At 44.1% G+C, this 15,278-nt stretch overlaps 1 protein-coding gene across 2 annotated transcripts in view; it reads left to right on the forward strand.

Moving 5' to 3' along the window:
• The window catches only part of Mettl9 (methyltransferase 9, His-X-His N1(pi)-histidine), a 44,479-nt gene that overhangs the window by 14,944 nt on the left and 14,257 nt on the right, over positions 1-15,278 (forward strand). For both annotated transcript variants that reach the window (XM_090357832.1, XM_090357833.1), the window contains exons 2-4: positions 1,928-2,118; positions 6,600-6,809; positions 8,977-9,161. In XM_090357832.1, coding sequence (XP_090213958.1) covers positions 1,928-2,118; positions 6,600-6,809; positions 8,977-9,161 — 586 coding nt within the window. The remainder of the gene's footprint in view (positions 1-1,927; positions 2,119-6,599; positions 6,810-8,976; positions 9,162-15,278) is intronic.

Raw genomic sequence — 15,278 nt, forward strand, 5'->3', positions numbered from 1 at the left:
TGTTGGATAGCTAGATTCCAGGTGTAAACAACAACCAGTTCCTTTTAATGTGTCAGAAATGTTACCCAAGATTTTGTTTAGTATTTAGCAAGCCAGGGTGGCTGTTAAATTGGTTCACTGGTTGTGTAAGAAGTTATGGGACTCCTGCTGCTGACACATGGCCTTATTTGTCAGAGGGAGGCTCATTATGTTGTGGGAACAATTGGGTGATTGCTCGCAGCTCTTACTGTGAGCTGTGCTGTGGTCTGTCAGCGACGTTAGAGCAACTTCATTGTCACAGAATCCTCACTGCATGTTCTGTGCGGTTTTGTTTAATCCTTCCATTACCCCCGGCACGATAGACAGATGCCTCTCTCATCTGCACATGAGTGGAGAGGCTCAGATTAGAGGACTTGGTGAGCTCAGGATTCTTACAGAGCTGATGTTACTACATACAGTGTGTGGTTGGCTTTCCCAATTCACTGTTGTGCTTCACCAACTTAGGGAAACTGAAAACATTTATCATGGAAGGTAAACCTTTTGCCAGTCCTGGGGCTTGAACTCAGGGCCTGAGCACTTCCCTTGGGCTTTTTCCTCAAGGTTAGCACTCTGCCACGTGAGCCACAGCACCATTTCTGGCCTTTTCTATGTATGTGGTACCTGGGAATCGAACCTGGGTCTTTGTGCATGCTAGGCAAGCACTCTACCACTAGGCCAAACTCTCAGCCCAGAGGGTAAACTTTCGTTTGCAGTTTAAGCTTTCCAATTTTGTTCTAAAAAGTCTGTTTCTGGCCAGGTGCTGGGACTCTTGCCTCTGTTCCTACCTACTCAAGAGGCTGAGGTCAAGAGGATCCTAGTTTGAAGCTAGCTAGCCCAGAAAAGTTTGTGAGACTCTTCCTCCAACTAAGCAACTAACTTCTGGCAAAAACCAGAAGTGGCGCTGTGGCACAAGTAGTAGAGTGCCCACTGTGAGTAAAAAAACAAAACAAAACAAAAAGAAAGTGGGCTGTGAGTAGCCTAGTGGTAGAATGTTTGCCTAGCATGCAAGAAACCCTGAGTTTGATTCCTTGGCACCCCATATTCAGAAAAAGCTGGAAGTGGTGCTGTGGCTCAGGGAGGCAGAGCACTAGCCTTGAGTAAAAAGTGTCCAAGGCCCTGAGTTCAAGCCCCAAGACTGGCAATAAATAAATAAATGAAACAATCTCCCTAAAAACAAAAACAAGGTCTCTTCCCCCTCTTTTTCTCCTGCCACTTGCCTGGAGGGTTGTCACTGGAATCAAGTGATAAGTCATACCTGAAGAAATGTTTGCCCCTTTCTTTTTTTTTTTTTTTTTTTTGCCAGTCCTGGGCTTGGGCTCAGGGCTTGAGCACTGTCCTTGGACTTTTCTCAAGGCTAGAGCTCTACCACTTGAGCCTCAGCACCACTTCCAGCTTTTTGCTATGTATGTGGGGTACCGAGGAATTGAACCCGGGTCTTCGTGCATGCTAGGCAAGCACTCTACCACTAGGCCAAACTCCCGGCCCATGTTTGCCCCTTTCAAGGACAATGAAGGGGCGGCTTAAAGGATAACAGTTGCCAGGCACTGGTGTCTCATGCCTGTAATCCTAGGTACTCGGGAGGCTGATGCGATCTGAGGATCACCGTTCAACGCCAGCCTGGGCACAAAAGTCCGTGAGACAGAAAATCAGAAGTGGCGCTGTGTCTCAAAGTAGTAGAGCATTAGCCTTGAGCTTATATGCTCAGGGACAGCACCCAGGCCCAGAGTTCAAGCCCCACAACTTAGAAAAATAAATAAAATAGGTGACAGATAACATCTATGGTATGATCTCCAAGTCCATGATATTGTATTATTTGAAAAATCACAGGTTTGATTTAAGGCATCTTGTTTTGTTTTGAATTTCTTGGGTGACATTTCAGTTGTGTGTTTTAATTTTTTTTTTTTTATAGTGGTATGTGTGCAACAGAGAGAAGTTATGTGAATCACTTCAGGCCGTCTTTGTTCAGAGTTACCTCGATCAAGGGACACAAATCTTCCTAAACAACAGCATTGAGAAGTCGGGCTGGCTGTTCATCCAGTTATATCACTCTTTTGTGTCGTCTGTTTTTAGCCTGTTTATGTCTAGAACGTCTATCAATGGGTAAGTGAATGCTGGACCTTGTCTTTTTCTTTAGACTAAGATTCAAAAAAGGAAAGTTAGCCTGAACATTAGGTATTGACCACTTCAGCTAAAATACTTTTATTATTATTATTATTATTTTTTTTTTTTGCTAGTCGTGGGGCTTGAATTCAAGGCCTGAGCACTGTCCTTGGGCTTTCTCAAGGCTAGCACTACCACTTGAGCCATAGTACCACTTTCTGCTTTTTCTGTGTATGTCAAACTGAGGAATCGAACCCAGGGCTTTGTGCATGCTAGGTGAGCACTTTACCACTAGGCCACATTTCTACCCCCTAAAATGCTTTTTGTTTTACTTGTCAAAATCTTTGACTGTCTACTGTTGTAGCTTTCTCTTCTTAGGTTTAAATGCATTCTAACTTGTCAGGGATTCTTGTTAGTCTACATTTCCAGAGTGGAGAGTGAGTTAGGTTAATTCTTTCTTAACTTGAAAAATTTTTTTTACAATACCAGTGCAGGGGCTTGAACTTAAGAATGGGTGCTGTCCCTTAGCTTTTTCATTCAAGGTTAGCGCTCTTTCACTTTGAGCCACAGCACCACTGGTTTTATGAATGGTTAATTGGAGATAAGAATCTTGCTTGGATTGACTTCAAGCTGCCATCTTCAGATCTGAACCTCCTGAGTAGCTAGGATTGCAGGTGTGAGCCACCAGTACTCTGTTGCTGGTTCCCTTTTTCCTCTTCTCTTCTCCCTCCTTTCTCCTTCCTCTTTCCTCCTCCTTCTTCCTTCTTCCCCCCTCCCTTCTCCTCTTCCTCTTCCTGCTACCAGTCCTGGATCTTGAACTTAGGGCCTAGATACTGTCCCTGACCTTTTGCTCAAGGCTAGCATTCTACCACATGAGCCACAGTGCTGCTGCCAGTCTTTTTTTATGTGGTACTGAGGAATCGAACTGAGGGCTTCATGCATACTAGGTAAGCACTCTACCACTAAGTCACATTCCCAGTCCCCCCCCCCCACTATCCTCTTCCTCCTCCTTCATATGGAGGCAAATTAGAAAGTACTTGTAATTTCATCAAACTTGATCATAGTGAGAAGGAAAAGAGGAAGTCAGGAGAGACTTGATAGCTGTTTTCAGACTTTATTGTATAAGAAGAGGTATACTTTTACTATGGGATCTAAATCTAGAGAAAGCTTGAGTTTGCCAGAGAACCTGTTGTGCTATAAGGATCCAAGCTAAAAGATCAGTTAGACACAACTCTCCACGGTGTGTACTTACCAGAAACCTTGCCCCAGTCACTGTTGCTATTAAAGTAGAGTGGGTTTTGATTGTGTTAGACTTTCTCACACAGCCCCAGAAGTTTGACTTTCCTGATCTTGCCCACTGGGTTCAACCTACACACTGCCCCCTAGAGGACAAAGTCTGTCTGGTTGAGCCACACACACACTAAGGTCATGCATTTGAATTATTACTATTTTAAGATATTCTGGCACTTGAACTCAGGGGTTCCACTTGAGCTATGCCCCAGTAGTCTTTTTGGTCTTTTGTGGTTTTGCCTGGGATTGGCCTTGGACTGTGACTCATCTATGGCTGGGATTATAGTTGTACATCCACACACCTAGTTTTAATTGTTGCCATGGGGCTTTCTACTCTCTTGCCCGGGCTGGCCCAGGCCTGTGATCCTCTCCATGTCTTATCTCCCAAGTAGCTGTGCCCCTTAAAGGAAGTTTCAGAATCCTGCCCCACACAAAGCAGGGTTTGAGACTAGCCTGGTGCTAGATAGAAAGCGCGTTACTTCCGGTCAGGTTTCCCAGACACTTGAGCTGTAGCTGCTTCTCTGAGGGGGTCTCTTCCATCTCCATTTAGCCTTTCTCAATCTCTTCTCAAAGGTGTGACAGTGGTTTGGGAAGTTGCTTAGGGCTGGGTACCAGTGGTTCACACCTGGAATCCTAGCTACTCAGGAGGCTGAGGTCTGAGGATCAACGTTTGAAGCCAGTCTGAGCAAGAAAGTCCATGAGACTTTTTATCTCCAGTTAACCAGCAAAAAGTAAAAGTAGAGTGGTGGCACAAGTGGTAGAACACCAGCCTTGAGTGAAAAAGTTAAGGGACAGAGCCCAGGCCCTGAGGACCTAGTCCCTGGGATGGCACTCAAAAAAAAAAAAAAGTTGCTTAGGATCTTTTAGAAATAATAAAACACAGCTAAATGTGAAACATAAACAGATAAGTTTGAGTCTACTGGCACCCTAAGGACCACTTATTTCTTTGCTTTTTCTTCATAGTGAAGTTTAAACTTAGAGCTTTCTGCTTTCTATGCAGGGGCTACATCTAGCCCCTTTTTTCTTTTTTCTTTTTTGTCAGTCGTGGGGCTTAAGCTCAGGGCCTGGGCAATGTCCTTGGACTTTTCTCAAGGCTAGAGCTCTACCGCTTGAGCCACAGCACCACTTCTAGCTTTTTGCTATGTATGTGGTATCCAGATGTGGTACTGGGTCTTCATGCATGCTAGGCAAGCACTCTACCAGTAGCCCAAACTCCTGGCCCTTTTCTCTTTCTTTCTTTCTTTCTTTCTTTCTTTCTTTCTTTCTTTCTTTCTTTTTTTTGCCAGTCCTGGGCTTGAGCTCAGGGCCTGAGCACTGTCCTTGGATTTTCTCAAGGCTAGAGCTCTACCACTTGAGCCTCAGCACCACTTCTGGCCTTTTTCTATATATGTGGTACTGAGGAATCGAACCCGGGCCTTCGTGCATACTAGGCAAGCACTTTAACCACTAGGCCAAACTCCCAGCCCTTTTTTTATTTTTTTATTTTTCCAGTTATTTTTCAAATAGAGTCTCAATAGTCACACCTTCCTGGAACCACCATCCTCCTGTTTATGCCTCTCCCTTTGCATGTGAAGACCCCACACCTAGCTTCATTGAGATGTGAGTGCTTGCTTACTTTTTGCCAGGACTTGCCTGAACTGGCCTGAGCCATAAACCTCCTGACGTTCACTTTCTCTTGTAACCTGGATTGCAGGAGAAGCCAACTCACATAGTCTTTTCCTTTCCTTTCCTTTTTTTTTTTTTCCCCTAGTTGATCATGGGGCTTGAACTTGGGGCCTGGGTGCTGTCTCTGAGCTCTTCCAACTCAAGGCTAGCAGTCTACCACATTGAACCATAGCACAGCTTCTGGTTTTCTGGTGGTTAATTAGAGATAAGAGTCTCACGGACTTTCATGCCCTGGCTGGCTTTGAACCCCAGTCCTCAGATTTCAGCCTCCTGAGTAGCTAGGATTGCAGGCTACGAGCCACCAGTGCCCAGCCTTTTCTTTTTTTTTTTCCTTTAACCGTCTTTAAAGGCCTAGTATATGGGATAGGAATGTGGCTTAGTGGTAAAGTACTTGCCTACCATACATGAAGACCTGAGTTCAATCCCTCAGTACCAGACATAGAAAAAGCCAGAAGTAGTGCTGTGGCTCAAGTGGTAGAGCGCTAGCCTTGAGCAAAAGAAGCCCAGGGATTGTGCCCAGGCCTTGAATTCAAGCCCCAGGACTGATAAAAACAAACCAAAATTAGTCAACTAGTCTGTTATACAGAACCTTTTTTTTGTTCTCATCTGTTGTGTAATTCTATCTTCCAAATGCTATGATTGATCTATCTAGGGAGGTACCTGATTCATTTAGCCTGACATCTTATTAACTGGCCCACGTATTTGCTGTCAAGCTCTTACTGAAGTTGCCTACATTTTTCTTTTCTTCTTGACCTACTTCTTCATCTTCTCATCTCCCCCAACTCCTGGGGCTTTCAACTTTGCAACCCCCAAGACAAATCATATGGAGATAATTTTCTTTCTTTTTTTTTTTTTTTTTTCTTTTTGGCTCTGTCCTAGTGCTTGAACTCTAGGCCTGGACACTGCTCCTGAGCTCAAGGTTAGCACTCTACTACTTTGAGCCACAGCACTGATTCTGGCTTTTTGTCAATTCATTGGAGTTGAGTCTCCTGACTTTCCTTCCCAGGCTGGCTTTGAGCCATGATCCTCAGATCTCAGCCTCCTGAGTAGCTAGGATTACAGGCATGAGCCACAGATGTCCAGCCTTTCTTTCTTTCTTTCTTTTCTTTCTTTCTTTTTTTTTTTGCCACTCTACCACTAGGCCAAACTCCTGTTCCCTAACTTTCCTTGTTAAAAATCATAGTAGTCGGGCTGGGAGTTTGGCTTAGTGGTAGAGTGCTTGCCTAGCATGCACAAAGACCTGGGTTCGATTCCTTGGTACCGTATACTTAGAAAAAGCCAGAAGTGGTGCTGAGGCTCAAGTGGTAGAGTTCTATCCTTGAGAAAGTCCAAGGACAGTCCTCAGGCCCTGAGCTTAAGCCCAGGACTGGCAAAAAAAAAAAAAAAAAAAAAAAAAAAAAAAATCATAGTAGTCAAGTAAAAGATTTCAGTTGAAAAGGTTGTTGGTGCTAATTCATTGCCTTTCCCTGTATGCGGGCCTACATTTGCATAGATTTCCATTTTTGTCCCCCCTCTTATTTTTCCAGGTTGCTAGGAAGAGGTTCAATGTTTGTGTTTTCACCAGATCAGTTCCAGAGACTACTTAAAATTAATCCAGATTGGAAAACCCACAGACTGCTTGACTTAGGTGCTGGCGATGGAGAAGTCACAAAAATCATGAGTCCTCATTTTGAAGAAATCTATGCCACTGAGCTTTCAGAAACCATGATCTGGCAGCTGCAGAAGAAGAAATACAGGTACTCCCTCGAGGTGGGGCGTGGGTGCTTTGCTTGGTTTTGATAGATTTCTTCTTGAAAGTCTATTTTTCAAAAGCTTAGAGCCAGAAACAGTTTTCTGTGGTTAGGAATTAAAACACAAGTATGTGGAAATTTAGGAATAATCCTTCCATGGGGCAGGTGTGTGTGTGTGTGTGTGTAGTGAAAATTGCTGGAAAAGGCCAGTCATTTCTTGGAATTTGTTCCCCAGATAGAATTGGGCATTCTCAAATATTTTCTCACGTGACTTTTTCTGCTCAAGTCTGATGCCACTTGAGCCACACCGCACCTTCCTCAGATGTTTCCTCTTTGCCTTTTTTTTTTTTGGGGGGGGGGGGTTGGTTGTGGGGCTTGAATTTAGTCCTCTGCCACTTGAGCCACAATGCCACTTCCAGTTTTATGGTGGTTAATTGGAGATAAGAGTCTCATGGACTTTAGTGTCTGGGCTGGCTTTGATCCTCAGACCTCAGCCTCCTGAATAGCTAGGATTACAGGGGTGAGTCACCAGCGCCTGGCCGAAATGGGGACTTAGGGCCTACCATTTGAGTTTCTCTTCCACACTGGCATTTTTGCTGGTTAATTGGAGATTGAGTCTTGTGGGTGTATCTGCTGAAGCCCGCCTCAAACTGATCTTCTAGATCTTAGCCTCCTCAGTAGCCAGATTACAGGCATGAGACTGGCATTTCTGAGAATTTTTGCTCCAGGCTAGCACTCTACCACTTTGAGCCACAGTGCCACTTCCAGTTTTCTGGTTGTTCATTGGAGGAGATAAGACTCTCACAGGGACTTTCCTGCCTGGATTGGCTTCAAATCGTGATCTTCAGATCTCAGCCTCTTGAGTAGCTAAAGGTGTGAGCCACCAGCACCTGGCTTTTTTTTTTTTTTAAACCAGTGCTGGGGCTTGAACTCAGGGCCTAGATGCAGTTCCTGAGCTTCTTTTGCTCAAGGCTAGTGTTCAACCACGTGAGCTATTTGGAGGTAAGAATCTCACATACTTTCCTGCCCAGGCTGACTTTGAACCATGATCCTCAGACCTCAGCCTCCTGAGATCGCTAGGATTATAGGCATGAGCCACGGGTTCCCAGCAGTCCTTTCTTTTTATTTTTTGCTTCAGTATTTGAAATGGGAGCTATTGAAAGTTCTGTCCTTGAAAGTAGGGACTCCCTGGTAGTTGTTATGGAATGTCTTCATGAGCTAGTTCCCATTCTAAAATCACTTGCAGTTAGTTGGTCTCTAACAACATAGTGATTTTGAAGTCTTATTGCCCCATTTGTTTTGGAGTGCAGTTTATGCACTTGTACAACTGAAGGATCTGACTTGGAGGAGAATCTGCTTGGGGGAGACCTGAGTTTTCTGAGTATAGGTGGAGAAGGTGGCACACCTGAGTGGTTTGGGTTCCTTTTATTCTTCTTCTTAGAAGGGCCATCAAATAGTGTTCTGCTAATGTGTTCTTCAAAACAGTTCTCATTCTAAAAGTATGATTTTAAGTTGGGTGAGGTGGCTCACGCCTGTAATACTAGCTATTCAGTAAGCTGAGATCTGAGAATCGAGGTTCAAAGCCAGCCCTGGCACTAAAGTCTTATCTCCAATTAACCACCAGAAAAATGGAAATGGTGCTGTGGGTGAAGGGGTAGGGTGGTAGCCTTGAGCTGAAGAGCTCAGGGACAGTGCTCAGGCCCAGAGTTCAAGCCTCATGACCAACTCGAAAAGAGAAAAAAGGAAAAAAAAAAAAAAAGAAATATATATTACTTCAACATTTTGGGAAGCTGCCTCTTTTTTTTAATATATGTATTACATTTTTCTACATTGAGTTATAGTAACATAGCTTAATTTTAAATAATGCGGCCTTATGTCTATAATTGTCTTTATTACCTTGTATTTTCATATTTATCAAGCACATGAGTAGCTCTCTTGAAGAAGGCTTTGTAATTTTATTATTTGTAAGTAGGTGGAATGATCAATTTAAAGAAATGTCATTTTTCTCTTGTCTAGCCTTTGTTTTGCTGCAAATATAAATGATCTATAAATGCATAGTTTGTGTTTATTCAATTTAGAAGACAAGTTAGGGCCTTTATTGGCATCCCGTTATTTTTTAAAGGTGCTTTTAAGGAGAGAAATCTTAACTATTAAGTTCTTGTTCATTTTCCAGAGTGCTTGGTATAAATGAATGGCAGAATACAGGCTTCCAGTATGACGTCATCAGCTGCTTGAATTTGCTGGACCGCTGCGATCAGCCTCTGACTCTGTTAAAAGATATCCGAAGTGTCTTGGAGCCAACTAGAGGCAGGGTCATCTTGGCCCTAGTTCTGCCCTTCCATCCTTACGTGGAGAACGGTAAGTGGGCAGACCAGCTCGTCCCCAAGACATTGCTAATTGCCATCTGTGATTATGCTGTGCACAATTACACGGCATCTACTCTTTCTTAGCAGTAATCCAGAATTTCAAATAACATCAACCTATGTAAAAATAGTCCCTTGGCTAAGGGTCAACTTAAATCTACCGCTCCTCTGTGGTACTGGCAGTAATTCATTCTCAGCTGCGTCTGCCTGCGTCAGATAGGAGGCCTACAGTCTGTTTGTGTTCTCTGCTTTATTTACGGGCTTCACAGCTGGCTGAGCAGTAATGTCTTCCACGCTGCTCAAGTGTGCCTGTTAAGTGTCATCATTCTTTTGTTCTGCAGTTCGCCTCTCTTGGCACAGACCCTGAGAAGGATAAATGGTCCCTCCCTGTCTCCCTCCCTCTGTCTCTCCCTTTCTCCTGGATTTCTCCTCTCTCCTCTCTCCCTCATTCCCCCCCTTCCCCATCCTGGGGCTTGAATTCTGGGCCTGAGCCCTGGCCATGAGCTTTTGCATTCAAGGCTAGCACTCTACTCCTTGAGCCACAGCTTCACTTCCAGCTTTTTGTGGTAAATTGGAGAAAAGACTCATGGATTTTCTTGCCCTGGCTTTGAACCTCAGTCCTCAGTTCTCAGCTCTTGTGTAGCTAGGACAACAGGCGTGAGCCACTGGAACCCAGCTCCATTGAAGACAGTTCCTGTTCTGGCATCTAGCATTTGTTTAGGTAGTATGACTTTTTTATTCCATGCTGCTCTTCTTTAGCAATAGTAAATCAAAAATGCACTCAGAGAAATGGATTGATTTCTAATCACTTCAGATTTACTATGGCTTCTGGTGCTTGATGTGGCCTGGTGTCATATTAATTCATCATTTTAGCTTATATGGTTTGCATTTTGGCTCATCTTGAAAGTCTCCATTTTCATAAATTAATATACATTAATTTAAAATTCACTGTTATACGAGTTACATATGTTCATACTTTAAAATGGTTAGGTTTTCTATTCCATTGCCTAGTTTGGCCATGCCTTCAAAAACTTTAGATGATAGTTTTTTTTTTTTTTTTGTGTCAGTCCTGGGGCTTGAACTCAGGGTCTGAGCACTGTTCAGGGCTAGAGCTCTACCACTTGAGTCATAGCACCACTTCCAGCCTTTTCTGTGTAGATGGTACTGAGGAATCGAACCTGGACTTTGTGCATGCTAGGCAAGCACTCTACCACTAGGCCAAACTCCTGGCCAGAATTTTTTTTTTTTTTTTAAGATCCATTACATATGTGCCATGGTTATTAAATGTCATGAAAGCTGCCTCTCAAGCAACCTATATCTGTATCATGTTTTTTACATCATGGAGTGCTTGGTAGGTTTATATTACTGTTTGTTTTGACTCCCCCTCTTTCCTTCCCCTTCTTCCCCTGTCCACTTCTCCTTTTTTCCTCCTCTCCTCCTCCCCTCCCCTTCCATTTCTGTATATTTGAACTCATAGCTTCATGCTTGTTAGGCAGGCACTCTACCACCTGAGCCATGCCCCAGCCCTTTTTACTTGCAATATCTTTCAAATAGAGTCGTACTTTTTGCTCAGTTCACACTGGCCTCTTATCATTCTATTTAGACTTCGAATAGCTGAGATGGCAAGCACATGCCACTGTACCTAGCATTTTATTGCTTGAGATAGGGTCTTTAGAACTCTTTCCCTGGGTTGACCTTGAATTGAAAGCCTCCCTGTCAGGTAGGATCTTAGGCATGAGCCACTGTGCCCAAATGTTTTTTATTTTATTTATTTATTTTTATTTTGCTGGTCATGGGGCTTGAACTCAGGGCCTGGGTGCTAATTCCTGTGCTCTTGTGCTCAAGGCTAATACTCTACCACATTGAACCATAGCTCTACTTCCAGCTGTTTTGGTGGTTAACTGGAGAAAAGAGTCTCACAGATTTTCCTGCCTGAGCTGGCCTTGAACCATTGTCCGCAGATCTCAGTCAGCTGGGTAGCTAAGATTATAGGTGTGAGCCTCCAGCACCTGACTGCCTCGCTCTTTTCATTTCTTCTTGTTCTCATTTCCTCTAATTCCCCTAGCTTCCTTCTTTCCTCCAGGTCACAATCTAACTGCCTTAAGCCGGAATGCTTATATGTTGCGTATATGTGACAACATGAAAAGACCGTAGTAAATGTGTCTGGTCTCCATGCTTCCCCTGTGTGGTTGAGCCATGACTCCTGAAGGCTCTGGCTTCCTGCCTTCCATTAGGCAGCCCCAAGATGTAATTTAATTCTCTTTCCTGGCTCAGCAGGAGATAGAAAAGGAGGAGGAAGAAACATAGATTGCCCTGTGAATTTTATGTCCTTGTTGTTTTAAAACACTAAAAATTGAGAGGCTGAGATCTGGGGATTGTGGTTCAAAGCCAGCCCCAGCACTAAAAACTCCATGGAATTCTTTACTTCCAATTAATAACCAGAAAACGGGAAGTGGTGCTGTGGCTCAAGGGGTAGAACGGTAACCTTGAGCTAACGGGCTCAGGGATAGCACCCAGGCCCAGAGGATTGGGACACACACACACACACACACACACACACACACACACACACACACACACACACACAATTGGCACATTGTACATTGCAGGTTGGACAAAACATGCTGGGTTGCAGTAGGTGACCTTTAGTGACCTGTAAGTTCTGCAGACTGCTGGCTGCAATCCTTTACTGCTTCCTTTCTCTAATGAGACCCTGATGGTTTCCATATGAGGCTGAGGAGGACGATGGGTGGTGACGGGCCGCCTCGCTGTGTGTGCATGAATGCCAGCCTCTTGTAAGGTTATCTGAGTGTGCCTTGCCTCCTTGGCTTGCTTTATTTTTTCTTTAAACAAAAAGCAATTGTGGGTGAAGTGACTTCTTATGTACTTTTTGAGTTAATGTCTCCAATTTAAATCAGTTTTGTGGTTAGATTAAGTTGGAGAAAAATGCAAAAATGTGCTTCTAATTGTACTTAATTTTTTTTGGGGGGGTGGGGGGAGGTAGGGGTACTGGTACTAGGCTTTGGATTCAAGGCCTGCTCACTGTCCTCAGCTTCTTTTGCTCAAACCTAGCATTCTACCACTTGAGCCACAGTGTCACTTCCTGTTTTTCCTGTGTATGTGATACTGAGGAATTGAACCCAGGGCTTCATGCATCCTAGGCAAGCACTCTACCACTAGGCTAAATTCCCAGCCCATGTTACTTTCTTTTTATTTGTGGTTTTCTTCATCGTACTTCCCCATAGTTCTTGAGATTAAATATTTGTTGAGATCTTCTATTCTGCCTAAAACTCATAATCATAGACATGGCTTTGAAGCACCTTGGCTCCTTAGAGACAAAGCTCTGTGCCTATTATCCTGGGCTTTCAGAAGTTCTTACGTCTCAGGTGGCGGAGCTTTTGCTTTGTGGCTTCAGGGATTTTGTGGCAGCTGGGATATGGATACACAGATGCTGGCTCCAGCTCACCATTGTGGTGGAATTAGAAGGCAATTAGGATTAGGCTGGTCATGGGGGATTATCACTCTCATTAAGAGTCCCAGAGCCCTTTCTTCTGCCTTCTCTCTGCCATGCTGAGGGTTCCCATCATGCTCAAACCTGCACTTCACAGGAGGATCTGTTATATGGGAATTCAAAAGCAAGCAGCAGAGAAGCCATGTTTTGAGAAGTTGAATTGGGAGTCTTTATTAGAAAGCTGACAACTGTAGGTGGATTGCTGTTGCTATCTCAAAGACCTGTATTCCAGAACACAGCTAGCACAAAGCTTTGTTGTTTCTTTTTAGGTCAGTTCTGGGGCTTAAACTCTGGGCCTGGGCACTGTCCCTGAGCTCTTCAGCTCCAGGTTAGCGCTGAACCACTTGAGCTACAGCACGACTTCCAGTTTTCTGGTAGTTAATAGGAGGTAAGGGTCTCATGGACTTCCATGCCTGGATTGACTTTGAACTGTGATCCTCAGATCTCAGCCTCCTGAATAGCTAGGATTACAGGCGTGAGCAACCAGCCCCTCACTAGCACAAAGCTTTTAAAGACAAAAACCACATGCTTGGGATGGAGACCAAGCCTTACCAAAAATGTTAAGCAAACCATATAGGGCAATAGGCAGAGGTGAGTAAATTAAACTATTTAGGGAAAGAAACGGGGAAGCATCCTCTGTAGCAAGGTTTTTCTGCGGCGAAACCCCTGACATATCTGTAATTCAAACAATGGTCTTTCTCATCTCTATGCTTTTCGGAGCTGTGTGAAAAGCCCCACCACCCAGCAAGGTACCAGGGTGCCAGTATCTTTTTTTTGCCAGTCCTGGGGCTTGAACTCAGGGCTTGGGCACTGTCCTCGAGCTTTCTCAAGGCTAGTGCTCTACCACTTGAGCCACAACACCATTTCTGGCTTTTTCTGTGCATGTGTTACCAAAGAATTGAACCCAAGGCTTCGTGTATGCTAGGCAAGCACTCTACCACTAGGCCATGCTCCTGGCCTGCTAGTATCCCAGCCCTAGGTCATCCAGATGTCAGACCTTTAGCCTCCAGAACCAGGACAAATAGAGGTTCTCTTGCTCATAAGCTACCCAGTCTGAGACAATTTGTTCTGTCAGCAAATCTCTTGACAGAGATAAGTTGTCCCTGTGTTCTCATGGTCCTGGGAAAGTTAAACTTTCACCTGGAATCCTTTCCAATGAATGTTCTTTGGGATGCTTAGGTAGTAAGGATGCGGATGTTATTAGCCATAGAATGGAGATTATTCTGGAGGGATCAGGTTTCTGGCCAGGGAGGGAAGTTTATGTTCTAAAGTGTGGTCTAATGGAAGCATTGTGCTTTTGCATTCAGATAAAGGTGTTTGGATTTGAGCCTGCTGTAATGCATAGTACCTGGCAGGGAAAATGAGCAGTGCTCTGGTAAATCACAGAGTAGTCCAAAGACAGATGTAACAGCAGTGGCAGGATAGTGTGGCAAGAAAGATGACAAGAAACTGCAGGGGAAGAGGAGAAGGGTTCATTCACTTGGAATTAGGGAAGGTTTTGTGCTGGGGTGACAGTGACTGCATCTGCCCATGTTTTGTTACTGTGTGCTGAGGATCAAAACTAGGACCTCCCATAGGCCATAGAGCTGAATTTGAGTCTTCAAAGTATTCACCAGAAGGGAAGGGTATATACAGAAGTGCGAATGCACGAGTTCAACAAGTGTGGGGTGACCCCAGGATAGTGTGTAGAGAACCTTGTCCGACAGTGAATATCCCAGGTGCAGTGACTCACACCTGTAATCCTAGTTACTTAGGAGCCTGAGATCTGAGGATCACAGTTCAAAGCCAACTCAGGCAGGAAAATCTGTGACACTCTTGTCTCCAATTAACCACCAGAAAACTGGAAGTGGTGTTGTGGCTGGAAGTGGTAGCTAACTTTGGGCAAAAGAGCTCAGAGATGGTGTCCAGACCTTGAGTTCAAGCCCCATGACTCCCCCCCCCCAACAAAAAAGAATGAATAGTATATAGATACCAGCCACTCTTACATGTGACCTAAGGAAATACACCTCTTTCCCTTGGGAAATCCACTTCTAAATTTTAGGTTGAAAAGTAATCTTTGGGGACCAGGAGTTTGGCCTAGTGGTATAGAGTGCTTGCCTAGCATGCACGAAGGCCCGGGTTCGATTCCTCAGTACCACATACATCGACAAAGCTAGAACTGGTGCTGAGGCTCAAGTGGTAGAGCTCTAGCCTTGAGAAAGTCCAAGGACAGTGCTCAGACCCTGAACTCAAGTCCAGGACTGGCAAAAAAAAAAAAAAAAATAATCTTTGGAAAAAAATTTAAATGGAAAAAAAAAAAGAATCAATCTTTGAAGCCTAGTCCTTGCTTCCTTGCTTCCACTGGAAATAGCTTGTTCAGAACAAACTCTATAGAGCTTGTCTCCCGCTTACTTACTCCAAGAACTGAGTCTTTTTGGCTTTGGGGTTACCAAGAGGTAATGGTTGCCCGGAATGAAAAAAGCATGTAAACATAACACTTCTGTTCACCTGCTTGAATTAGTACTTGTGGGAAGAGAAGAAGCAGATATATTTCTGCTGTGTATGCCATCATTTCATTTCTGTTTTTGTGTTTAACATACAAATAGACACATGAGCATTTAC

This window comes from Megascapheus bottae, chromosome 25, assembly GCF_031878675.1.
Source record: "Megascapheus bottae isolate mThoBot1 chromosome 25, mThoBot2.hap1, whole genome shotgun sequence".
NCBI lineage: Eukaryota > Metazoa > Chordata > Mammalia > Rodentia > Geomyidae > Megascapheus > Megascapheus bottae.